This window comes from Schistocerca americana, chromosome 8 (assembly GCF_021461395.2).
Source record: "Schistocerca americana isolate TAMUIC-IGC-003095 chromosome 8, iqSchAmer2.1, whole genome shotgun sequence".
NCBI lineage: Eukaryota > Metazoa > Arthropoda > Insecta > Orthoptera > Acrididae > Schistocerca > Schistocerca americana.
In genome coordinates, this window is record NC_060126.1 from 352,080,654 (window position 1) to 352,107,159 (window position 26,506).

The 26,506-nt window shown below is 38.7% G+C and overlaps 1 protein-coding gene across 2 annotated transcripts in view; it reads left to right on the forward strand.

Annotated features, from left to right (window-relative positions):
* Positions 1-26,506, forward strand: part of LOC124545413 (splicing factor, suppressor of white-apricot homolog) — a 162,098-nt gene that overhangs the window by 44,206 nt on the left and 91,386 nt on the right. For both annotated transcript variants that reach the window (XM_047124331.1, XM_047124332.1), the window contains exons 5-8: positions 523-605; positions 1,869-2,083; positions 15,414-15,538; positions 24,109-24,431. In XM_047124331.1, coding sequence (XP_046980287.1) covers positions 523-605; positions 1,869-2,083; positions 15,414-15,538; positions 24,109-24,431 — 746 coding nt within the window. The remainder of the gene's footprint in view (positions 1-522; positions 606-1,868; positions 2,084-15,413; positions 15,539-24,108; positions 24,432-26,506) is intronic.

Below are 26,506 nucleotides of genomic sequence, written 5' to 3' on the forward strand. Positions count from 1 at the left end.
AGAATATCTTTCTTTTGTTGGCTGACTATTTTTTCTTCTTTTTATCCATGTGTTTTTCCAACTCGTAGTAATTTCTCGCATCAGATCAGGATATCCATTTAATTTTTATTAAAAAATGCAACATTTTAAAAAGTTTAGAAAAAACGCAAGTCTATCAGGAGAAAAAATGGGATACAAGTTGTGTTGACAAAATTTAATGGACGTAGAAATTTACGTTTGTGCCAACACACTCTGATCATCGCAAATGGTTCTCTACTATTATTCTGCTGCACTGTCACTCTACTTTCAAATTTTATGTATTTTATCAAGAAATGCATTTTTGTATGAACACCCAAGTGATGTTTCTTTGTCATACATTCGTAGTTAGGTGTATCTGTTATTGCTGTGATTTCCTGTTATCATTTTAGTCTCTGCTGATTACATATTTATGAGGCTTTTGCAATTTGGGAACGTCACATTTTAATATACTTCTAAGTTATTCTGATTTCGAGTTGAGTAATGTTGTAACTGTTCTTTCTACAGCAGAAACGGATGGAACGAGTGGTGAAGAACACTACCTTCATCCAAGCCTGGCTTCCACAACTGGTCCATCACGCCTAGAATTGGTAGGTGGTGATGTCATGGACAAACATCTACAACTTTTCCTGTGTGGTGTGCCCTCGTGTGAAATTCAATTTCCGAATTCCAGATACCAGTGTCTATTCATTCTGCTCTTTAAGTGTGATGAACTTGTGATAGTGTGTTGTGGAATAAATACAAAACAAATATATCTCATGAGACAAACGTGTTTTTATCTGTGAAAATAATCCAAAACCTGTTTTTTATTTCCAGGACTGGTTAACAGTTCGAATTGGAATGGAAGTTCTCTAACTATTGCTTCGATATAGACATTTTTTTGAGAAAACAAAACAAAAGAGACTTGAAACAGCACCCAGTAAGTTTTTAGCCCTCTACTTCATGTTAAGAAAAAGTCCAGCTGCTGCCGCCTGGGACCGCCAGCTTCCGTGAAAACTGTGTGACATGTTAGCCATGTTAGTCCTAGGTTGGTAGCAGCTGTACTAAATCTCCTAGATCCCTCCTCTACCAGACCCGTGGATTGCCAAAAATCTCTGCAACATCAGAAGACATCAGATTTTGAAGACGGCGCCAGCAGTGGATGGGAATGCCCTGTCTTAATTACAAGCCAGCGAGACACAGTTGCGTCCTTTCTCTTAAGGCTTTGTGCCCCCTTTATTTAAATTTAGTACTGTGTGAATAATCAGTCACTATACTGTTTGGCTTGTGATCATTGTGCCAGGGAGAATTCAGTCTCTTTCTTTGCTAGGCAGACTATTATTATTTCAGTGTTTTTTCAATTAATCATTAATAAAAATGTCTGCAAAGTAGACTTACATAAAACACAGGAAGAAATGCAGTTCATCGTCTGTGGGCTGCTGCTTTCAATCACCCATTGTCTAGTAAAAAAACATTGTTAACAGGTGCAAATACAATTTTAAATGTTGCATGTTACAATTCTGATGAGTTCTTCAACAAAGAAAGAGATGTTTTCAATCTGGTCTAAATTTTTTATACAATTTTTGGATGTGGTTATTCACATTATGGTAGATGTTCCAGTTAACTGTATATTGCTCCTTTAAGGAAACACATTGAACACTGTATTGGGAGAATGAGTGCACCAGGGGATGTACACACACACACACACACACACACACACACACACACCTGGAAACCAGCAGCTGTTTATTTCCATGCTAACTTTCCAGCCATCATGTGGCTTGAATTTTTAAGGCTGAAGATTCATGTTGCCCTTCTGGGGCTATTTTTTGTGTCAGGAACATGCGATTTTTATCATCACCGATGTGTCGTAGGCTCCATCCATCCCGAGCATCGCATACAAACCTTCGGCAGACTGCGCCTACTCTCTTCTGGTGAACAAGATTCGTACAAAACAAGTTGAACTGGGTATTGCACCTGCTGTACCTCCAGTTGAGCCTTCACAGGAATCTACTCTGGTGACTGGATACCATCCGGGTACGAACAGTCAACAGCAGCAGATGCAGCAGCAGTACCAGCAGCATTACAGGTCAGTACTCGTCTCTGAGAAGTCTGACTTATCATTACTGTTAGCAACAGAGTAATCATTGAGAGTGGCATTGGCGCAATACAAGTGCAGAACAAGTGAAATTTGAAAATTACTGTATGTGCTGGAAAAATTTTGGTCATTAAACTTATCCTGTAAATAATTTTACTTTAAAATGTGTGAACAGAATATTGTTTCACTCAAGTGAAACTCAAAATATGAAGTATTTGTTCACTGCAGTGCACCCGCACTTCATTTTTTTTCCCAGTATGTATATTGACAGTAAGGAAATGAGACAGAATTGTATACTGTATTTTTCAAAGAGGATATTATGTTTGACTTATGGGAAATTTTAAATTTTTTTGACAACACTTGTTAAAAAAGTATTATTAGTAGTGAACAGCAGAATATGGAAAGGTTGTGATGAAACATTAAACCTTTTCTCGGATATCCTGTCCAACATAAAAGCAGCACACAAATGAAAAATCTTTGAAATAGAATTGCTTCATTTATCTTGCATTACATTGTACATGTGTGGGCTAGACTCTTCAGATTTGGCAGTGGCATATTCCTGTTATCTGTTAAATGAATTTGTGTGCTAACTGAAAGTGTGCTTTACAGTGTCATTAGCCTTACCGTAAGATATGATGTATTTGACAGTAATGTATCCGCTATTTGGGTCTATGTGTTTAAACACATAATTAGATAATCACATTTTTTATTACTTCACAAATATAAAGTTTTTAAATGTCCAAAAAACAACTACCTCAAATGAGACAGATTTAATAGTTTTTGAGAAAATAGAAATTCTGTATATAGAGAAAAGGGATAGATATATTCTACATGCCATTTTATTTCTCATAGACACAATCATATATTATGTTTACTGTATCGTTGTAGTTTATGCCAATTATATTCAGAATCTGTGGCAGGAAAAGTAGTAGTAATTTACAGTAAATTTGTCAGTTCTGCTTACGAATTATGTAAAATAAAAGTAAAAAAAAGAAACTGTGATTCATAGCCATCTGTCATTGGTGGCATGTGGCAGATAAAATGTCTATGACATGCATTGTCATATTAACCCAGGAAATGAACTGGTGCCTCACTTTCCCAAATTCTTGCACTAGGTATGTCCATCTTATATGAACATCAAAGATCAGATCATGGGGGGGGGGGGGGGGGGGGAAGAAGATACAAGGAAATAGATTTTTAAAACTTTCCGTATATTCTGCTATGCTTTGCTTGCATTTATACTTGAAATAAACAAGAGTGAGGCACCTAACTTTCTAATTTCATATAACTTTTGACTCATTAAAGATATTTGTAATCTGTTTTCACTGAGACAAATCAAATTGTAAACAAGAACTCGTGAATCAAGTTACTCATTTGATTGGCAGATAGGTCTTCTCATTCAGTATTTAAGTTTTTAATGTACAATGCAGTAAACAGATTTAAAAGTCTGAGAGATCAGTTATTGAACATTGTTATGGTGATTCTTTTGGTTTCAGCACATATACGTCAAATCTTGATACATTAAATCAGTGTTTTGTGGAGACTTAAAATGACTTCATTACTCAGAAGTAATGTCAAACAAATTATCTAACATTTGCTGAAAATGTGGCACAGATCCAAAATTAGGTTTTTATTGCTAATTAGAATGCATAATATTTGTATCAAAAAGCAGTTTGTGTGAGAAAAATATAAAATTGTAGAGAGAGAGAGAGAGAGAGAGAGAGAGAGAGAGAGAGAGAGAATGGTTGACTAGGACTTACCTCCAGGTGGCAAAATTCCTGTCAGCAGACACATTTGGAAGTGAAAAAAAAAAAACTATTCCCATCTTTAAGAACTACTAGTGCAATCAGCAGGGAGGAAAGGCGTACATTGGGGAAAGTAGTGGGGGGGGGGGGGGGGGGGTGTCAACTTGTTGAAACAAGATGAGTTTTCCATTATAACCTTTCTCAACCTATACCCGACAGTGCTGGAATTTCACCTCCTGAAGGTTGGTACTAGCCTGCCATTTCAACTCTGTAATTTTATAATCTATAATATTAATACAATTATACTAATTTTGTGCTGGTATGAATTTGATGTTCACTTCTTTTTGGAACCTTCTGCATTATGAATTGTGCTCTCTTTACCACTGTGTGTGTGTGTGGGTACATGGCCATTTAGAGATTATGAAATAGCACAAACATGAAGTTTAAGCTGTCTGAAGAACAGATGTTTTATTCACTGTAATACCATAGCTAATTATGATAATTAGGATGGAAATATAAAATAATGATTAGGGATAGGCTGCAACTCACCCTCAAATTAATTGTGTTTGGGCCATAGGCACAAAAAATATAAAAAGAATAGAATTTCTGAGTGTGTGCTTGTTTATGGGAGAGACTGCCTTGTTTCTTTACTGGGAAATAATACACTGGTGTCACTAATGACTGGGAGTTTGTAAGATTTATTTTTGTCTACCCTTCTCCCCAGTATACACTATGCTGATTGTTTGTTACAGTTTCAACTTTCACATGATCAACACTAAATACATTCTTTAGAAGATTTAAGGATTAACAATTCAGGAACTGTGACGAAACTAAACTTCCAATCATACCCATTCTCCCATAGCATTGTGACAGAGCCGTTGCAAAATTTGAAGCTAATAAGGGGCAGCCTATGGCAAGTTGAAGCTCCGAGTTTGTCTGTGAGGTATGCTTGGGAAGTTAAAGTCGGAGCATAATGATCATGAGAGATTTAGAATCTGGATTCAAGTATTCATCTCTCACACTATTTTAACTTTCCACACATAATCAACAGTTTTTGGACTTTCATAACCTTCTGTATGAAACACAAATGAAGACTAATTAGAAAACATAATCAACAGTTTCTATGCTTTAACATCCTGGATGAAATGTAATTGAAGGAGTTCATAAGTTTAGATGGAAAAATGTGTGGTACCATAATAGTGTTCTCTCACCTCCTGCTATGAATCAACAGTTGCCTGTCTTTCCATTGCAAACTTGGCCTTCATAGCGCACGCGCGTGTGCGCGCCCACCCACCCACACACACACACACACACACACACACACACACACACACACACACACACACACACAGTTCTTTCCTCCAGAGATTCCTGTTTGAGTTCAGAGCATTTCACTAATACTCATGTGTTGATTGAACTTACCGGTAACAAATCTAGGAGCACACCTCTGAATTGCTTCATGATCTTCCTGTAATCTGACTTGGTGGGGTCTTGTACTCAAAAATGGGTCATACAACTGTTATTTATGCTGTCTCCTTTATAGTTGAGCTACAGTTTCTTGAAATTCTCCCAATGAATGAAAGTCAACCATTCGTATTCCTTAATGTTTTTTATATTTATTTTACCATAAGATTTTGTTATCAGCTACATAATAGCAATGCTGTAAATGTCAAATACCACCATCTGAATTGTGTTACATGTGTGCAGCTTTTATGAAACAGAGGTATTGAAACTGATTTATATGTACAGCATTTTCACATCAGCTGACAATTTGTAAGGTAATTTAAAAAATGTAACAGGCATGTGTAGCTGCTGAAAGCACATTATCGATGATGGAAAATATTTTTTGTTATAACCAAAGTTTTTCTACACATCAAAACTTTTATGAAATGTTGTCACTACAAGGACATTTTATACATAAAATAACATTGAGTTCTCTAATTTGTGAGTTGATTGTGTTGCTTTGAAGCCAATGCCACACCCTTCTGAGTTGGAAAGGATTTATTACTCCAATCTATCTAGTGGGAATTGCTTCACAGTTCCTTCTAGCCTGCAAACATATTTCTTGCCTTGTTGTGTCTGCTGTAACTGCTGCTGGTCTTGCGGAGTAATGTTGGTTTATTTGTCTGTTGTATATATAATTATACAATTATGCTGACCCAAAAGTGATTTACTTGAGATGTACATGTTTCAAGGTAAGTTACAATGATTAACATGTGTGAATTAAAGCTTTAATGTGAGTAGAAACTGAGTGCCATTTGGAAAGTAATGAAGCAAATGTACTGAGTTTAATACTATATATATTTTCTTTGTGTCGCTCAGAAGTGTTACTCAACATCGGAGATACTTACAGGTGTTTTTCTGGTGTATTATGTTTGTAATATGTACAAAAAATGGACTATTCAATCAGGCTGATGTAACTGATCTCCCCCCCCTCCCCCCCCCCCCCCCCCCCGGTCTCTCTCTCTCTCTCTCTCTCTCTCTCTCTGTGTGTGTGTGTGTGTGTGTGTGTGTGTGTGTGTGTGTGTGTGTGTGTGTGTGTCCATCCTTCCTTCCTTCCTTCCATCCATCCCTATGTGAATGAAGTGATTGTAAGCTGGACATTTTTCTGATGAGACAGTGAAACTTAATTCTGTACCATAATTAGACATCTTTTCTCCATCTTCTGAAGCCACCTCACTCATTTTAATTAGCACTATTTCATTACTGGATGATAAATTCTTTTACCGAGCAAGGTGGCACACTGAACTCGCATTCAGGACGACGACGATTCAAACCTGTCTCCGGCTGTCCTAATTTACATTTTTCGTGATTTCCCTAAATCACTCCAGGCAAATGCTGGAATGGTTCCTTTGGAAGGGCACGGCCAATTTCCTTCCCCTTCCTTCCCTAATCCGGTCGTGGGCTCTGTCTTTATGATCTTGTTGTCGATGGGACATTAAAACACTAATGTCCTCCTCCTCCTCCTCCTCCTCCTCCTCCATAAATTCTTTTTATGTCTTAAACTTTATTGTGTATTTTAATTTCAACGCTTTGTGCTCCAAGTCTTCCCAACATTAGTGTAACTTGTCTATTGTTGAACTTTGATTTTCTCTAGACTAAGATGCTTGCTCAAGTCATTCCAATATCTGCCTTGTGTTTTCTGTACAGTGAAAAGTAGTACTTTCTCTCATCTTTTATTGTGGCTCCACTCTTTGATAATTGATAGAGCTTGTACTGTCATTCCTGGGTATCCACTCTCATTGTTTACTTCTTGATTTCTGTTAGTTCAGATCTTTGGATTTTGGTTTTTATTTACTAGTAATAAAATTTGAAAAGGAAATGAAAATATTTTGATGATGACCCATTGTAATTTTTCAAACCAGTGCTTTCCACCATCCATCCTTACAACCTCTTACTGCATGTACAAATTTCTTGCTACTTCAGATGTCATAAATGCTCCATTTCTTTCATCTATACTTGATATTTCAACAATATCTAGTGAAATTAAATGTTCTTTTTTGTGGAAGTTAATGTTGTTGTCTTCAGTCCGAAGACTGTTTTCATACAGCTGTCCACACTAATATGTCCTGTGCAAGTCTCTTCATCGCTCCTGCAGGTTACTTGTGCTGGAATCTGCTTACTGTAATCAATTTTTACATCCCACACTTCCCTTCATTATGAAACTTGGTACCTCACAATGTGTCCTATCAACCAATCTCTTCTTTGAACCAAGCTCTGCCATAAATTTCTTTTTGCTACAATTTCATTCAATATTTTCTTATTAGCTATTTGATCTACCCATCTAATTTTCAACTTTCTTCTATAGCACTGCATTTCAAAAACTTCTATTCCCTGTCTGAACTGTTCATGTTGTCATTTCGCTTCTCTACAAGACTGCTCATCAGAAAAATCCCATCAGAAAGCCTTATCACTTATGTTTATGTTTCTTCCTAGAAATGCTTTGTTTGCTATTGTTGATGTGCATGTTTATCCTCTCTACATTGGTCATCATCAGTTATTTTGCTGTCCAAATAATACTTCTTGTGTCTCATTTCCTAATGTGATTCTCTCATCATTGCCTAATATAATTAGACTAATTGCATCACCCTTTATGTACTTTCATTGATGTTAATCATATAACCTGTTTCCAGGACACGATCCATTCCATTCAACTGTTCTTCAAAGTTCTTTACCATCATTACACAATTACAGTGTCATCAGCAGACATTAAAGTTTTTAATTGTTCTATTTAAACTCCATTCCCTTTCAAATCTCTCCTTCGTTTTCTGTACTGCTTGTTCAAAGTATAGATCGAATGACATCAGAGATGGGCTACAACGCTGTCTCACTCCCTTTCTCAACTATTGTGTCCCTTTCATGTCTTTTGACTCTTATAACTGCGTTCTGGTTTCTTTAAGAGTTGTAAATAACCTCCCACTCCCTGTATTTTACCAGTGCTGAGCCCAGAATTTCAAAGAGTGTATTCCAATTGTCAAAGTCTTTATGTACAAATGCTATGAATGGGAGTTCGTTTTTATTCAATGTGTCTTATAACATTAAGATCAGTATTGGCTTGGATGTCCCTACATTTCTCTGGATCCCAAAATGAAGTCTGTTTCTACCAGCATTTCCATTCTTCTGTAAATAATTTGTACAAGTATTTTAACCGTGCCATTTAAACTGCTTGTTCATTAGTACTCTCGCCAGTTAGCATCCCTCTCATTTGAAAATGGAGTTACTAAGTTTGAATTTTTTATTCCTTAATTATAATGTACATACTGTATGAACCACAATAAGTACAAAAATAGCCAAAGAATATTTATACATGCTGATATAATGGCCATCCTCAAAATAGGACGCTGGGATCTAACAGTATCGTATAGCATACTAAACTGTATTGAAGTCTTAACTATTTATTTCTTGTGAAATGGTACAGAACACTTCACACACAGTGTTACACGGCATTTAACACAATATTTTTTTGGTTTCCCATTGCATTTAGCTCTTACACATCTTCTTTCGTGCCTCTTTTGTCAGTCATATGACGAACTCCATCAAACCTGTCTGGTATCACTCTCAACTGACTTGATGGGTAGTCCATTGGATGTCCAATATTCGGTCTTCCAGTGTCCAATTTCAGGTATGCAACTGTAACAGCACGTCTGAAATCCAGTGCATTTTTCCCATGTACTAGTCTGTAGAAGAGCCAGACATTTACGAGGGCCATTTCCAGCATACGTGTAAATAGGACCCAGTACCATTTTCTCCCTCTAATTACCGTCGCATATTTTCCAACTAACCAGTCATGGTGGTCAACACCTCCCATGTATGCGTTATACGACTTCAAAACGGCAGGTTGTTGCACTTGTGTCTTCTTACTTGCTTGTCTACTGTACAACGTAGCTGCTCCCAAAGGTTCAACTTTGTCAAAATTTGTACCAATTGTAACACATCTGTTGTTGTGCCATCGAACAAATAAGACTTCACCATTCCTGTCAAACTGGTAGTCATAGTTTCCTCGAACTGTCTTTTTCAGTTCTTTGCTGCTCAGTAGTGCACAGTCACCAACTCGATTCTCTCTGACAGTCCCAGTTGCTCGAAAACCCAAATTTCTCAGATGAATCAGAAGATCTCTGCTAGTGAAGAAATTGTCAAAGTATACACGATGATTCTCGGGATTTTCGATGCAGTCCAGCATGTTCAAGACCGCTCGGTTCCAGTAACGTCATGTGGACCTCCTCCTTCGTTGGTCATACAGTCTACTTCAGGAGGACATACAGTGATATCAATATGGTCCTGATCATCTGACACCGCAGTATAGAATGCGTCACTGTTTATTATTTCTTCTATTTCTTCATTAGTGAGGTATCTATCTTGTCTGAAGGCCATTATAATCTATATAAAATGAAATGAAATAAAATAAAGTGAAATGAAAGAATAATACATTAGCACAAACTACAGAAAAGGGAATGTGTAAATACCTCTGTCCATCTGGAACTGTTTTATTTACTAATGGGTAACATAAAAGAGGGGTCGTTACTTACCTCAGCAACAAAATCTGGTAAAATTACCATGTTCTAAAACTAAAATACATCGGCAGTAGCAAAGTTTCATATTCGAAAATGCAGCAATGCAAATAACTGAAATGATAACACCAAGTCCCAGTGTCCTATTTCGAGTGCACCATATTTTATAACAATGGAAAACAATGAATATAACTCCAATTGAGCTAACATTGCAAGTAGTTTAAAAGACACATTGTTGACTACAAATAATCACAAAAAGATCTTTGCCACATATTTCAAATATTACTAAATTGTCGATAAAGTAAATACATGTAATAACGAAAAGTGTGCCTTAGTATTCAATAATCAATTAATGGTAGGATTTATTGCTTTTAATTTCCTGTAAGCATACATTTGTTATAAAAAGCACCAACAGATGATGTAGAACAGTAATAGTTGCAAATTAATAATTTATTGTGTATTTATACATAAATACCTGCTCTGTCTTCAAAATAGGACACTGGTACTTAATGGGTTAAGATATTTAACATCTTTTAAAATGTTCATATTCTTCATTGTGTGATAACTGTGACAATAAAATCTTTTATTATTGTGCAATGTGGCTCATTGTAACCACTCAGTCACCTTGCTCAATAATACAAGATTATATGGGTATTAGACTCACATTTGACAAGAGGGAGTTTCAAATCCCTGTCCAGTCATCCTGAGTTGTGTTTACCTTTGAAAGGGACAAGACTTACATCTTCACCACCATCTTGGCTCTATCAGAGCTTGCGCCATATTGTTAATGACCTTGTAGTAAATGGGACATTAACTGCCTTCTTCCTTTCTTATAATCAGGTACTTACTGAACTGTTTTCTTGATAATATGGCTGAAAATAATAATAGTGGTAAATGAAGTAATATTTCTATAAAATATGCAAAAATACTTTGAAGCAAAAACATTTGACATGACATACAACAGTATTAAAGTCTTCTATTAGACAGAATTTGAAAAGGATAAATTACTACTCGCCATATAGCGGAGATGCTGAGTCACATGTAGGCACAACAAAAAGACTGTCAAACAAGTAAGCTTTCGGCCAAATGGCTCTCATCGGAAATATACAACACACACACACACACACACACACACACACACACACACACACACACACACAAATGCAAACGCAACCCTGGCGCCAAGGCCTTGGCAACCAGTGACTGTGATCATGTGAGTGTGAGTTGCATTTGTGTGTGTGTGTGTGTGTGTGTGTGTGTGTGTGTGTGTGTGTCCATCCAATTCTGAAGATGTCCTTTTTGGCTGTAAGCTTACTTGTTTGAAAGCCTTTTTGTTCTGTTCGGCCTGTCTGCATCTCAGCATCTCTATTGTGTGGTAATCTATCCATTTCATAATACTATCATTATTCCATCCTGAATTTTCCATTATTTAATAGTCCTACATGGGGCTGGCTGGACAAACAGTGCTAGCGCTGCATTTCAGTAAGTGGTCTAGGTTGTTTTGGGGTTGTATCAGGTGGGATGTGTAGAGGGAGAGAGGCAGGAGACAGAGGGAAGGATTGGGGGTGGTTGGGTGGCTAACAGCTCCGAGGAAGGCAGCTGGTTTGGTGGCTAGGAAAGTGGGAGGGAGGGATGGCAGGTACATAGACTAAGCGTGTGATACACAGTTGTCGGAGCCAGTGTTCTTGGCCACCATCGAATTGTTGCCAAGAACGAAGTTGACCACCTGGTGACACAACATGCAGGTGAGCACAATATGCTCAATTTAAAAGATGGACTAACAATTGGGGCCATTGGATACTTCCCTCCACCATCAGCATCTTTGACCTACACAGATGGGAGATTGCCCTTGCAGCACATTGTTTGTTCTCGTAAATGTCCTGGCCTCAGCATCAGGTAACCCACTGTCCGTACATGCTCTACCTAAGATTTCTCCTTGTTCTCTCCTGTCACCTTCTCCCAATTCAAGTCCCCACATCACATTTGCGTGTCCTGCTCCCCATTGGCTCAGACAACCGTGTGTCACATGCCTATCCCCTGTATCTACCATCCCTTCAATCTACAGCTGGCTGCCTCCCTTTAAGCCACTGGCCACCCCCTCCCAATCCTCTCCTTGCCTCCTGCCTCTCTCTCCCTCTATCCATTCCACCTGATGAAACTCTCACCACAAACTAGTCCACCAGCTGAAATACAAGCACTGGCACTATTGGTTATATGAAAATAAATTTGAAATGAGAAGATCATACTCATTTTTGCTCACTGCTTCACAAATCTATTTACTGTGCTATATGAGGATACCTTTGCTATGTTTGTTAACTGCTCATGAATTCCATGTAGAAAGCGGGTCTTCTACCCCGTCCCCCCTCCCCCTGCTGCAGAGCAGTAGCAGTATGAGAGAGAGAGAGAGAGAGAGAGAGAGAGAGAGATACGTGCACAGCTTAGACAGTCCATTCCAGTATTGTGGTTTTGTAATTTAACCCTTCCAATTGGCAGTTTCAAGCTTGTGCATAGCCCACTGTTAGCAGTTTATGCAGTGAGTTGGTGCAGTAATACTGCATTACATTTAAATTGCTCTACAACAGGAATTACTCGTTGAAAAGTAGTGAAATTTTCTGCAATTATTTGCAATAGACTTTTATTATGTTAAAAACATAATGATAATTTAAAATGAACTTTCAGTGTGCTATATTTAGAAGCAATCATAGAAACAGTCCAACTCGCAGTATTTTTCAGTCATATTCCAGCAGTTCTGTTGTGAAACACAGCCTGAAATTTGTGTATGCGTCTTTGCGTTTTTAGTGGCTTGATAAAAAAATAAATATCCTGTGCACCAAAATTTCAGTAGCCTTCAAAATAGCTTCACATACCACTTTATACATTTTTTCCTTGCCCAAGGACAGTTTGTAGTTCCTGATTTCTTTCAACTTGCTCTCTTTCTGACAAGGTGTATGAGCACAGATATCCCTACACTTAGTTTATGAAGTAGTATTGGCTGTTACCAATAGAGAGCAGCAGCATTACTATTTTATCTACAAGACTGTAGCTGGCAAGTATGTGGTTGATGTGCTGTCAGTGCAGTCACTTAAGGATTGTGAGGACATACTGGAGTCCCTGGCTTGAGGGGTCAAGGTCTGTAAATTACGAGAAACTGTGGTTCTTTCACTTTACTTCTACTGTTCAGTCATGTGATATTTCAGGGAATACATTTCTTACCATCTATTCATGTTTCATTTTGTTATATATAATAATTCCTGCAAAACAAGTCAGTGGTGTTCCATGTCTGTTGTATGTGTTCTCTGTATTTAATCTATGTTTTGAACTTGCTTCATGATCTACAGATTCTTATCTGCATCTGACAATAGCTACAGCTATGCTCTGCATACCATCTTAATAGTGTGTAGTGGAAGGTACTTGGTGTACCTCCGACACTTTCCCTTTTCCTCTTTCAGTTGTGAATGAAAAAAAAAAAAAATTGTTGGGAAGCCCCATGTGTGCTCATATCTTTTCAATTTCGCCTTCATGGTATTTCCACAAGATATATAAAGGAGGAGGCTTTGTATTAGTTGACACTGTTTGGAAAGTACAGTTACAGAAATTTGACAGGAAGTATGGAGGATGTGTAAGGACTTCACAGCAAAACTTCTGATGTGTGTGGACGTGCCCACATGTTGCCAAGGATGCTTCAAGTGAGCTGCAGATGTTTTGCTGGGAAGCCCTTACACATCCTCCATACAGTCACTCATTATGCTATTTCCATATTTTTGAAGTCCTGAAGAAAAACATTTGTTGCCGTCAGTTTGCTTCAGATGAAGAGGTGCATGCTTGGGTACAATCAGAGTTCTGTAAAAAACCACAAATATTGCTCCTTGAAGGATTTGGCCATCTTGTCTCACAGTGGAATAAATATATTAAAATTTATGTTGATTACTTTTGAAATAATAAACAGTTTACCTACCTCTTTTCATCCGCCCCTCTTTCATTTGACTGCCACTTATATTTCAACATTTTCTTCATCAGTTCCCAGTTTGATACCCTTATGGTCATTGAGAGTGTGGCCAGATGGCTTTGTCTGTTCACTGATTTAATGTGAGACCAAAATTTTTGCTTCACACACAGCTCTCCTTAACCTTATTTTGGCTTCATTCAGTTTCTGATTGTCTAAACATTTTTTGTTGCATTTAAATCTTTGCTTTTACATTAGCTTTCTAATGTGGCAGTCAAACCATTGCAGTTCTTTCCCATCCTTCACAGTTCAGCTTGGAACATATGTTTCAAAGGTATATTCTATTCTCAAACTTCATCGATTTAGATGCACCGTTTTCTTTCTATGAGATGATTGTTTCATGTTGACTGCCCAGGTAATTTGAAATTTGTTTCACATCCTGGCATACATAACTTTTTTAAAAATTAGTGTCCTTTAATAGCTTTCTGATTGTTTACTTCTAATGATTTTACTGTCGTGGTACCATTGGTCAGTGAATTCTGTTACTCAGATGTGACTGAAGATAAATATTTAACCTAACTGGCCAAGTGGAAAATTTTAGACATATGGTATGAAAAGTGAATCAATTTCTTATAGAAAGATATGTAGTAGCACTATTACTAACAGTTATTAAACATTGATAATGAGTTGCAATTTCTAATGTAAGTGTGATCACTCACTTGTAGTTTTATAGGTTAAAACACTTGTTTCATTTTGCTGATCATTTTTAGAAGTGTACTTCAGAGACTGCTTCTGTGATAGCAATGAGAAAAATTGGTAAAGATTAGTGAATAATGGTATTTTCATGCTATGTGTTTATCTCTGTCTTCATCATTTAGCTCCTTTGCATATCCCGCAGTTTCTTCTGAATTTAAATACTTGTATACAAATGGGTAACACAGTTAAGGTTACTTTGAAGTTATATTTGTTATTGCCTTGTAATGCTGTTTGATTTTTTCAGAGTCTGTACATTTGATAGTCATTTGGGCCTGTGCCAGGTCCTTTTAGTCATGAACTTACACAGTTGAAGCTTTGACCTGATGACAGTTTGTTGTAAGTACAATAAAAATTTTGCAGATTTATTTATTCTTCAGTGATGAAGGTTTGTATGTGAATAAAATTTTTATGTACAAAGTCCCTGTCCCATGTGATACCAGTTGGTTTCTTGATTTTTGTCTATTGCTTCAATAATAAACCGTGACTGTGATATACCAAGAATATTTTTGAACGCAAATACCACTGACAGTCACTAAAAAAATATTTGTATCCAATAACATTTCATGACATTGCTTAGAGTAAATTTTTTGTCTTTATAGATAACACTGTTGGGTATATTTACCAATTAGCCTATTTATTAATAAAATGGTCTTACAGCTCCAGTACAGTTTGTCTCTGGAGCACTTTTGTGTGGCCAGAGTGCATAAGGTAGATGTTATTTTGACATGTAAGTGACCTTCGTATACAGAACTTCATTATGTACTAACCCAAATTCAGTGATTCATTCTCTGCTCATTGTTTTATTTTATTTAGAGAACACCAGCTTGTCATTTGGATATCTCTCACCTGTCTTGTTTGGATGTCCACAGTTCAGTTCATCATCATGCAGCCATTCCACCAGAACCTAGTCAGGAGATGGTGCTGATTATTGACAAAATGGCTTCGTATGTGGCCAAGAACGGAAGAGCATTTGAAGACATTGTTCGCAGTAAATGTAAGTAATGCTTTTATTAAGTACTCTTAGAAAACATCATAGATTTTTTCCCGTGATATTTACAAAATATTACTCATGAAATAAAATAAAGCAAGGATTGATAGTTTAAGATGTGGCTGCCTGAAAATAACACATATGCTCAAAATTTCTTGTTCTTATTCCATATGAGGCTGGGTGCAATCTTACTGTAAAACTTACGGAGCTCTTGAGTACTGCTTGTGTGAGAGTGGCCTATATCTCATTTTCCATTGGGATGCTAAAAACAATTCAGAAGAGCTCACTGTGTTCCACAGTTTCAAAATATCAGAGCTGATGCTTTTGGGAAAACTGCAACCACTTTGTCAATTTTCATTAATTTATCTGTATTAATGTCCAATTTTCATTCTTTGACTTACTCCAGTGGAAGACATGGAAGTCTCATCTCCTAGATTTCTAGGATTCTCTTACCTTGCTGCTGAATTGGTCTTGTCTCACTGCCACAAAAGAGAGCAGATTTTGGAGACGGTGATTTTTTTTATATATATATATATTATATTCTACATCTGCTTACTGGTATAGTTTAACACATATGTTTAAAACCAGTTTCGGTACTCCATCATATTTGATGTATTTCTGTTTTGGCCTTCTTCAGCATGTTCTTCATACAGCCGTTGTTTTTGACATTTTGGTCGATATTTTGTGGTTGTAAATACTGGCTTAATGTACGGTGAAAAAGTTACTTTCTGATGTGACTGTAGTGCCCTAATTCTCACATTGCGATATATCCAAATGCGTCAAAGTTCCACTTCAGAAATGGCCATAACAGTCCAAAACTGGTAATACTGTGTTATTATGATTGAATAAAATTATTAAACATATACATTGAACAATAGCAACAATCTGTGGAGGAGTGGGAAAGGGGGAGGGGCAGCAGGGTACGGAAGGGGGAAGAGGAAGCAGTGCATGCAGGGACTATAGGTGGAAGAAAAGGCTACCCAGTGCAGTGTTTGGAGACTCTGGTGGAGGGACGGAAAGGAAATAAGGTAGGGGAAAGGATAGGAGTAGAGAAGAGGAAAACGTTGGTGAGTGCATTGGCAGAAACAGTGCATAATGGGGATGGGGACGTGGGTTGGGAGGAGGTGAAAGGACAGAGGGGCAGAAACAGTTAGGTGGGGGTTGTGGGAATAGTAGGTTGTTGCAGATTGAGGCTGGGTTGATTTCGGGAGTGGAGGGCGTGTATTTCGGGAGTGGAGGGCTCGTTGTAAGGGTAATTCACATCTGCGTGGTTCAGAAAAGCTGGTGGGGGAGACGAGGATCCAGACAGCCCGGGTTGTGAAGCAGCCATTGAAATCAAACATGTTATGTTCAGCTGCATGTTGTGCAATAGGGAGGTCCACTTTGCTCTTGGCCACTGTTTGGTGATGTTCATTCATCCTGGTGGATAGCTAGTTGATAATCGTACTGCTATAAAATACTGAGCATGGTTGCAGCAGCGCTGGTACATGACATGGATGCTTTCACAGGTGGCCCAGCCTTTGATGGGGTAGGGTAAGCCTGTAACAGGACTAGCATAGGAAGTGCTGGGTGGTTGGAATGGGCAGGTCTTGCACCTGGGTCTACCCCTGTGACAAAGGGTTGGGACTGAGAGCGCTGTAGGGATGGATGGGGATGTTGTGCAAGTGGGTAACAGAACACTACTTTAGGAGGGGTGAGAAGGATCTTGGACAGGATATCCCTCTCATCAGGACACTTTAGGAGGGGTGGGAAGGATTTTGGGATAGGATGCCCATCATATCAGACCATGATGATAGATAATCAAAGGCCTGAGAAAGAATGTGGTTCAATTGTTACAGTGTGGGGTGGATTTTAGTGCTGGGGGTGCTCCTTTGTAGCTGGTTCTTGGGGGTGGTGGGAGAACTTCCAGTGTGTGGGGATATGACACAGGAAACCTTGCTTGTGGACTAGGTCTGAGGACAAATGCGTGTCTTTGAAGGCCTTTGCGAGACATTCAGCTTACTGGGCAAAGCAGCTGCTGTCACTGCAGACGTGCTGTGCCCTGGTGGCTAGGTTAGGCTTGCTTGTGTGATTTCATGTGTATTTGTCTTTTATGATGAAGACTTTGGCTAAAAGCTTAATTTGTAACTGTTTTTTCATCGTGCCCGTGTGCAACACATTGGCGAGTAGCAGTCTATCCTTTCCATAGTTGCTGATAGTCCAACCTGAACTTCTCAATTTTTGATTTTGTTTAATGACTTTTCTTCCATCTCTCAACCCTGTGATGTTCTCGTTTGCACTACTCTCTAAAGCATTACTTTACAAAGTGTCCGTTTTTTTTTCTCTACTTTCCTGTGTTTTTTCATCACTTTACAAAGCACAGTGCTCTGACATCTGAGTCACACTGTATCACTGGTCTTGTCCTCACACAACACACGGCTATGTGACTGTGCAGATTGTTGGTGCAGATTCTCATCCCCTAAATTCTTCCCTCTGATAATTTTAATTATTCGTAGTGATCACATTTTCTCACTCATCCTTGCATATTTTTGTGTTTATTTTCCCCCATCTACTTGTGGTACACAATATTGTGAATCTCGACCTCCTTTTTTTCCCATGGTTTTTGAATGTTTTTATGTACTTGACTACGAAGTCTTTCGCGACTGAGTCTTGCATAAAAAGTTCTCGGTTTACTTACCGCGTCAAATTTGGATAAAATCCTGTGCTTTCGATGACTACCTCTGTCATCTTCTTCAGGGGTAAAACTGACTGTCGAGGATTGGTGAGGCTTCCGCTTTTATAAGCAGTGGATGGCTTCTCATTGGCTGGAAGACGTCATAGTGAAAACTGCGTGTATGGAGGTGGCGGCCTCTATGTTCATAGATTTTGTTTGCGCACTTTATCCAGCGTTGCTTGCAGCACCATCCATCGCAACAGGCGGAGAACTGCGAGGAATGTAAGAAGTCTCCTTCTGCACTCTTTCTTTATCAACTGCGCTCTTTCATGCATTGCTGAGTGCATATCCAGAGTCTCTGTTGAAATTATTTTCACAGAATCTAATTTCAATTGCTTCCCTGAGATGACAGAGTCCCAATAGTTTGAAGAGTGAGCAAATATTCGTGTTTCATCGAATAGAATCTTATGTTTATTTAACAAACTGTGCTCAGCCACTGCTGATGTCTCTAGATACCTGTATTTCAGGTGACACTGATGTTCCACACAGCGAGTGGCAACAGTTTTTACAGACTGGCACACATAATTTTTGCCACACTCACAAGGAATGCTGTAAATTCCCGGTACTCTCAGGCCGAGATTATCTTTTACGGGTCGCAACATTTCCTTAATCTTCCTGGGTAGCCACAAGACTGGTCTGATTCCCTGCCGGCTCAGGACTCTACCGATCTTGCTGGTCGTTGCACCACAGAATGGTAGCCACGCGATGTGTTGATCTTCTTGATCTGTTCGAACAGCATCCTCCCTAGGTTTCTTCGCTAGAGTAGATCTGATATCACAATCAGAATATCCATTTTTTTTTTTTTAATACTGTCGTCAGGTGGTTAATCTTGGAGCCGAGATAATCCTTGTCCAAAATAGTCCTTGCTCTGTGTACCAAGGTATTCAGCGTAGCTCTCTTCTGAGCTGGGTGGTGAAAACTATGTGTGTTTAGATATAAATCTGTATGCGTCGGTTTTCTGTACACAGAATGCTCGAGACATCCATCTGATTTTTGCTCCACCAGCACAGCTAAGAAGGGTAACTTCCCATCCTTCTCCGCCTCCACTGTAAATCTTATGTTCTGGGGTATACCATTCAAATGATCAACAAACTGCTGCAGTGCCCCATTGCCATGTGACCAGATTAAAAATGTATCGACAACATACCTGAAGAAGCAGGATGGACATAAGGGAGCACTGTTCAATGCTCGTTCTTCGAAATCCTTCATGAAAAAGTTAGCTATGGCTGGTGACAGTGGCGAACCCATGGCTGTTTCGTCAGTCATTTCATATTTCCACCATACAAAAAATAGGTGGTCATCAAAGAGTGTCGAAATAACTTCAGTATTTCAGGAGCGAAATGAGCAGCCAACAGTTTTAAGGTATCTTCCACCGGCACCTTTGTAAACAAAGAGACCACATCTAGGCTGATCATGATGTGATTCAGACCTATCCTCATCTGCTTTATGATTTCAACAAACATTTTTGAGTTATTAATGTGATGGCTACAGTGGCTGACTATAGGTGCTAATAATTTGGTTAAGTATTCTGCCAACCGATATGTAGGAGATGAGCAGTATTCTTCATCATTGGTATTGCAGGTTTCATCAATTTTTAGTTTTTCCATGTGTTAGCTATTGTTGATTGATTTACCTTACACCATTCCTTTGACACTTCATAAATCGCGTCTGACATAGTCAATTGTTTCCAAAATGTTTTGAAGATTGTTGCCCTCATCTGTAAGTTTTTGTAGCAGATGTCCTCCATAGATTATCTTCACGGCAGCAATGACACCCTGATCCATTGGCTGAAATGAGGCTGTCACATTTGGGGGAGGGGGCCTAAATATTTTACAAATATTATCTAGTCACGTGAATTCAGAACAAGTTTATTTGGATGCGATGATCTTGCACTTGTGACACAAAGCAAATATGGAACTCTGTTTGAAATTTTGTGTGGTCCTCCAAATCCTCTTTCTGGTGAAAATAATGGACAGATAAATTGTGCATTTCTTTTCCTTTGAAATAGTGTGGTTTTTTAGCGATATCTGTTACACCAAGCTTAACTTTATGTTCCTGTGCCATTAGCACAACACAACAAATGTTCTTTGACTTGATTTGTCACCAGGCTTACTGTGCTTTGTCTCAAAAGCTAAAATCTTTGTTGGTACACTCTTCCAAAACACCCCAGCTTTGTCTGTGTTGCATATTTGCTCCAGCTCTAAATAGTCTAGTGCAATAAAATCCTGGAAATTATTACAAAATTCAGCAGCAGCCTTATTATTTGCTCTTAACTTTTCTCCTTGTACAGCAATCACCCGTATACCATGAAGCCGTTTAAATCTCCTTAGGCAGCTGGAAAATGCAAAGATGCATTAAATTCTCCTTCAACCCCAAGGTTTTGAAGAAAAACTGGGCCTGTTTGATGCATATGGGACCAGATACTGCTCTCTTCTGTTGAAACCATTCCAACATGGCTTCATCCAATTCTGCATATGTAGACATTTTCATAGCCTTCCACTTTGAGGAACCTTTAGGTGAGTCAGAACTGGTAGCAAATTGAATTTTTTTGTCTTTGTTTTTCCGAATATCACACGTCGTACTTTCACCCACATTCTAAATCGGCGCCAGATTCCGCGTATCAGTAATGCTTTCTGCAAGTTTGTGTATTATTTGCAGTTTCTGCCATATCATCAGCAAAAGATGCCTTTGCTTTTCAGACATTGCTCGGCACTAACAGAAACCAAATAACTACAGTATTCTCTGCTACAGCACAGTCTAGTGCTTATGAAATTGGGAGAAATAGGCTGCAGGTAATTCAGAGTTCACTGTAACTATATCCTCACACACACCTACTTCTTCTTTGAAGGGAAGGTGTACAAACAAATCCACAGCACAGCCATAGGCACCCGTATGGCATCCTCGTATGTCAACCTGTTCATGAATCATGTAGAGAGAACCTTCCTAGCCTCTGAAAACCACAAATCTCTTATCTGGTTAAGGTTCATTGATGATATCTTCACGATCTGGATTCAGTGCTAGGACATCCTATCCTCAATCCGTTTTAACCTCAACACCTTCTCTCCCATCCACTTCAATTGGTCTTTTTACTCAGTGTGCTGTCTCCCAGGACGTTGACATCGTGCTCTCTGATGCCTCCATCCACACCTCTGTCAACAGTAAACACGCGAATCACCAACGATACCTGCATTTAGACTGTTGCTATCCCTTTCACACCAAAAACTCCGTCACATATAACCTAGCCACCTGGGGATGGCGTAACTGCTTTGGCAGCAGCTTCCTTGCCCAATATATTGAAGGTTTCACAGAGGCCTTCACAGACAGACATTATTTGACAGACCTGGTCTGCAGACACATTTCCCATGCCTTGTCCCCACACTCCCCAAATCCTCCCACCACCCCCAGGAACCAGCTACAAAGGAGCACACCCCTCGTCACATTTTACCACCACAGACTGTAACAGCTGAACCACATCCTTTGACAGGGTTTTGATTATCTATCATAGTGTCCTGATAAGAGGGACTTCATACCCAAGATCATTCCCACCCTCCTAAAGCAATGGTCTGTCGCCCACCTAACCTCCACAACATCCTAGTCCATCCCTGTGCCACTTTCAATCCTAGACCTTTGTGAAAGGGATCATATCCCTGTGGAGGACCCAGGTGTCAGGCAACCCACCCACCCAGCACTTAGTATTCCAGTCCTGTTGCAGGCTCATCCTCCCTCCTTCCGAGACCGGAAAGGGATCATATCCCTGTGGAGGACCCAGGTGTCAGGCAACCCACCCACCCAGCACTTAGTATTCCAGTCCTGTTGCAGGCTCATCCTCCCTCCTTCCGAGACCGGAAAGGGATCATATCCCTGTGGAGGACCCAGGTGTCAGGCAACCCACCCACCCAGCACTTAGTATTCCAGTCCTGTTGCAGGCTCATCCTCCCCCCTTCCGAGACCGGGCCACCTGTGGAAGCAGCCATGTCATGTACCAGCACTACTGCAATCATTGCTCAGCTTTTTATATTGGTGTTACTACACAGGCCTGCTATCACCCAGGATGAACAGCCACTGCCAAACTGTGGCCAAGAGCAATATGGACCACCCTATTGTATAACATGCATCTGAACATAAAATGCTTCATATCAGTGGCTGCTTCACAACTTGGGCCAACTGGATACTCTCCCACGACCACCAGCTTTTCTGAATTGTGCGGATGGCAGTTACCCTTGCAACAAATTCTCTTGTCAGACTTAGTCCACAATTATCTACTGTCCCCACACCTTCCACTCAATTGTTTCCACCCCTACTGTCATATCACCCCCCCAACTCATGTCCCCACCTCACCAACCTTTGCCCTTCTCTGCCCCTATCTTTTCTGTCCCTTTCCCATCCCCTCCCACCCCTCCCTCCCCCCTCCACTCCCTTGCCTCCCTGCATCTCCCATCGCCTCCCTCCCTCTCCCCGATGCCTCTCTCCCCACCTCTCATGCCTTACAATGTTTATAGGATAGTTATTTAATTAGTCTCCTTTTTCATTTTAGATAATCTGATGATGCATAACCATGGCAAAACATATTATTTTTAAATAAAAATAACTATTCAATGCTGACTGTTTCATTTTCAATATATAAGAGAGAATGGAGATTTGTCAGTAATTGTTAAGTGTTTGTGCCTCCTTTTTTTAAACAAAGGAACAACTTTAACAATCTTGAAAACATCTGTGAAACAGCCTGTAAGTAGATAACTGAGTGGAATCTCTATAGCAATATTTTGTCTTAAAAATCAGACTGCCATCAGTACTAGATAAATATTAGTTGATTTTTCCCTTGATAATTTTCAGCACTTCTTCTAGAGTTACTGGTGTTAGAAACAGTGGTGTGCATGATTTTATAAGCTCAATGGGAAACGACAGTGCAGGTGAAGTAATTTGTGATGGAAGATAGGAAGCAATACGGAAAAATGCTTGTTAAAAGTGTCATTTATCTCCTGGACCGTCTTTAATATTTCTGGTTCCAAGGGTCCATCTAACATCATTCCAAATTGCCTCACTTATGTTGTTAGAGTTTTTATATAATTATTATTTTTGATTTTTAAAAAATACATGAAAAGTGTGATCATTCCTTACTTTTCCTACTGTGTATAGTTTTCTTTTTGTAACACGAGGTGATAACTCCCACCGTAACCCACCCTCTATTAACTTCTTTATTTGTGCTACACCATTGCTTCATAGTTTGGGTTATCTGACTTCATCGTATACTTAAAATTAAGTCCCCAAATCTCCTGTTCTTCTTTGGATACAATGATTCCATAGATGATAAGCAAAAAAATGAAGAATTGTTACAATGTTCCCCTCAGTCTTACAGCCTCTCTTGTATTGATAAAGAACATTAAATTTAGCAAAAGCCCATTTCATCTGTTAATTATTACTGCTGAGAAAATTTTTATATGATTTGATTATGATCTTGGGTGCCTCCAGGTGATTAGAAACTTTGAATGAAGTCCTTGATTCCACAGAAGAAATTTGTAAATACTGTCTGATTTTGTTCTTTTTAACTCATTTGTAGCTTATTTTTTATATGATTGAAGCACACAACAATGATACATTTTATGTCAGCCATCTGAGTAACTTTGTATTGTTGCATGTAAAATGTAATACTTGTTTTTAGATGTAGTCCCAGAAGTTATCTTTCAACCAAGTTAAATCTGTGTAATTCAGTGTAATTCAACCTTTAATAATATTATTTATTGTTACAATTCTCACTGCAGAGTTTTCATTTACCGGCTCTAATGTTTCTCGGGTTTATGTTAAAATACAGTTGAGAAATGTTTCCTGTATACATTTGCTGTAAGCCATTAACATTTCTGTACAGGTGATAAACGTTTCGCTTTCCTGGATGACACTCATCATCTTCATGCTCTTTACAAAACGAAAGTAGCTCATCATTTGAACTTGTTGCAACCTGCAAAGAAAAAGCGGAAAAAGGCTGCTCAAGAAAGCAGAGCCACGGCAGAACTTGTAGTATCTACTGTTGAATTGCAACCAGTGTCAAAGCCAGAAGCAGAGACACAGGACACTGACATGGCAGTTCAACCGGAGGCCAATGGAATTGAGGATGACCAGCCACCTCCACCAGGGGAAGGTGATGTTCTAATTGGACCCCGTCAGGAGCATAGCCCTGAGCCAGAGATAAAGGTATTTGGTAGATCTCCTTTTTACTGCAGACATTAATTTCTATACTGTCAGTATAGTTCATGTGACAGGATGGCTTCACCAGTAATTTCCAAGTATTAGTTGTTGCTGCCCAACAGTATCTTCAGCAATCTGCCAATTAACTGCTTCTGTTTTGTTATCACATGCAATTTCGCAATTTATATGAAGAACAGTAACTTGGCCATGGAAAGCATCCTTGGTGCATTCCGATGTAATTGTTATTTCATTGAACAGTGTATAAAAGGTTGGTGACTTTCGACTTGATGTGGGTTTCCGGTAAAAATATTGTAATGGAAAGATAATGTGATGAAAAACTCGGTAGGTCTTTCGGAAATGCTGCTGCGTATTTCAAAAATTCTCTTATGAATAGATGTCTTTCCTCTTCTGGTTGCCATATTCTTATTTAAATATTAGTTTTCTGATATTTCGTTTAAGACTTTTTGTTCTTAGTTAGATTACTTTCTCTACAGTAACATCTAGTGTTAAATTTTGAGCTGCTCAGAACTGTAAATGGTCACATTGATAGCAAACTCATTGTATTAATGGTAGCAGCTAGAAAATCTGAATTGTTAAAAAGTACTGGAAGGCCAGGGTGGAATACAAGTAACGTAAGAAGTAAAAGTAACTAATAACCATATAGTTGATGCTTCGAGTGATCTATCGGGCATTTAAATAGGACTAAAACATAGCGCGCTCTCTCTCTCTCTCTCTCTCTCTCTCTCTCTCTCTCTCTCTCTCTCTCACACACACACACACAAAAATAACATTGTCTGGATCTGCATCTCAACTGACCCGTCAGTCAGGCTGCAGTGCTGGAACAGTTAAATCTGACTGACCATTGTTCCAGTGACATGAAACAGTATCCAAATAAGGCCAAATATGATGACATCTTCTGGTTGCTGCCAGCGCCTGCAACCCCTAACAAGACAAGATTTTTTTGTTTCTTTATCAGATTGTCACTTCTGCGCAGTGTGCTGAAACATGTCGCTTCAAGGTCTCTCCACAAGCACCATAAAATTGACAGTATGACTCACAAACAAATGAAAACATTCAATTATTGGCAAAATTGTTTAGTTGGATAGATAAAAAAATCTACTCACCAACAAGCGGCACAACACATACATAAAAGACGGTTATAATTGGCAAGCTTTCAGAGCCAGTGGCTCCTCCTTCAGGCAGAAGGGTAGAAGGGGAGGCAAGAAGGGTGAAGGAAAAGGACCGGAGAGGTTGTAATCTTACCCTCCTACACATCACTATTAAAATTCTGTTTCTCTTCTTGTTGTTGGCTGTAGTTATTGCATCTAGGGGTACATTCATGCGGCTGAAATTTTGATTTTGTAGGTTTTTGTTGAACTGAATAACTAATTGAATTCTTTCTGTTTTTATGAATATCTTTTTGTTTTATCCCATTCTTCTATACCACACTGTCTTCACAATCTCCATTTTCATAAAACCATCAAATACATTGTTGTAGACAAAATTAAAAAATGTGCACTTCGATCAGAGGTGTGCCAATTACTCCTTACATTCTGTGGTACTCACAATATTCCAAAGAATTTACAAAGCAACAGAGTTTACATACTTTCTTGACAAAAGAAGAATCTTTACTAAGCCACATCATTATTTTATAGATGAATCCAGAAATAAATTTAATAATTAGCATTAGATTGTGCGATTAATAATATGAATTTTAACCATACCAGATTTTTTGTAATTTCAAACATTTTTAAAATAAGAGTAATTTTAACTGTACCTACAGAGTACTAACAAATTAAATTCTTTTTATACAATTTTAGTCTGAAGTATAATACATTGTATGCAAAATCAAATGAAATTCTTTCAGTGAAACAGTCGAGAATGTTTACCTATACCAGATTTGGGATTAAGCCTGGTATCAGCTACTTCCATAAAAAAAGGTTATATTCCGTTACAAGGTCCAGGAAAAGGGGTAGATTTCCAGAAAGTCACTCAGAACTGCAGGTCAGGGGAGACTTACTGTATGGGATGAGAAGGAAAGACTGGCTGCTGGGGACTGCATTTGATGAGATTTGAAAACC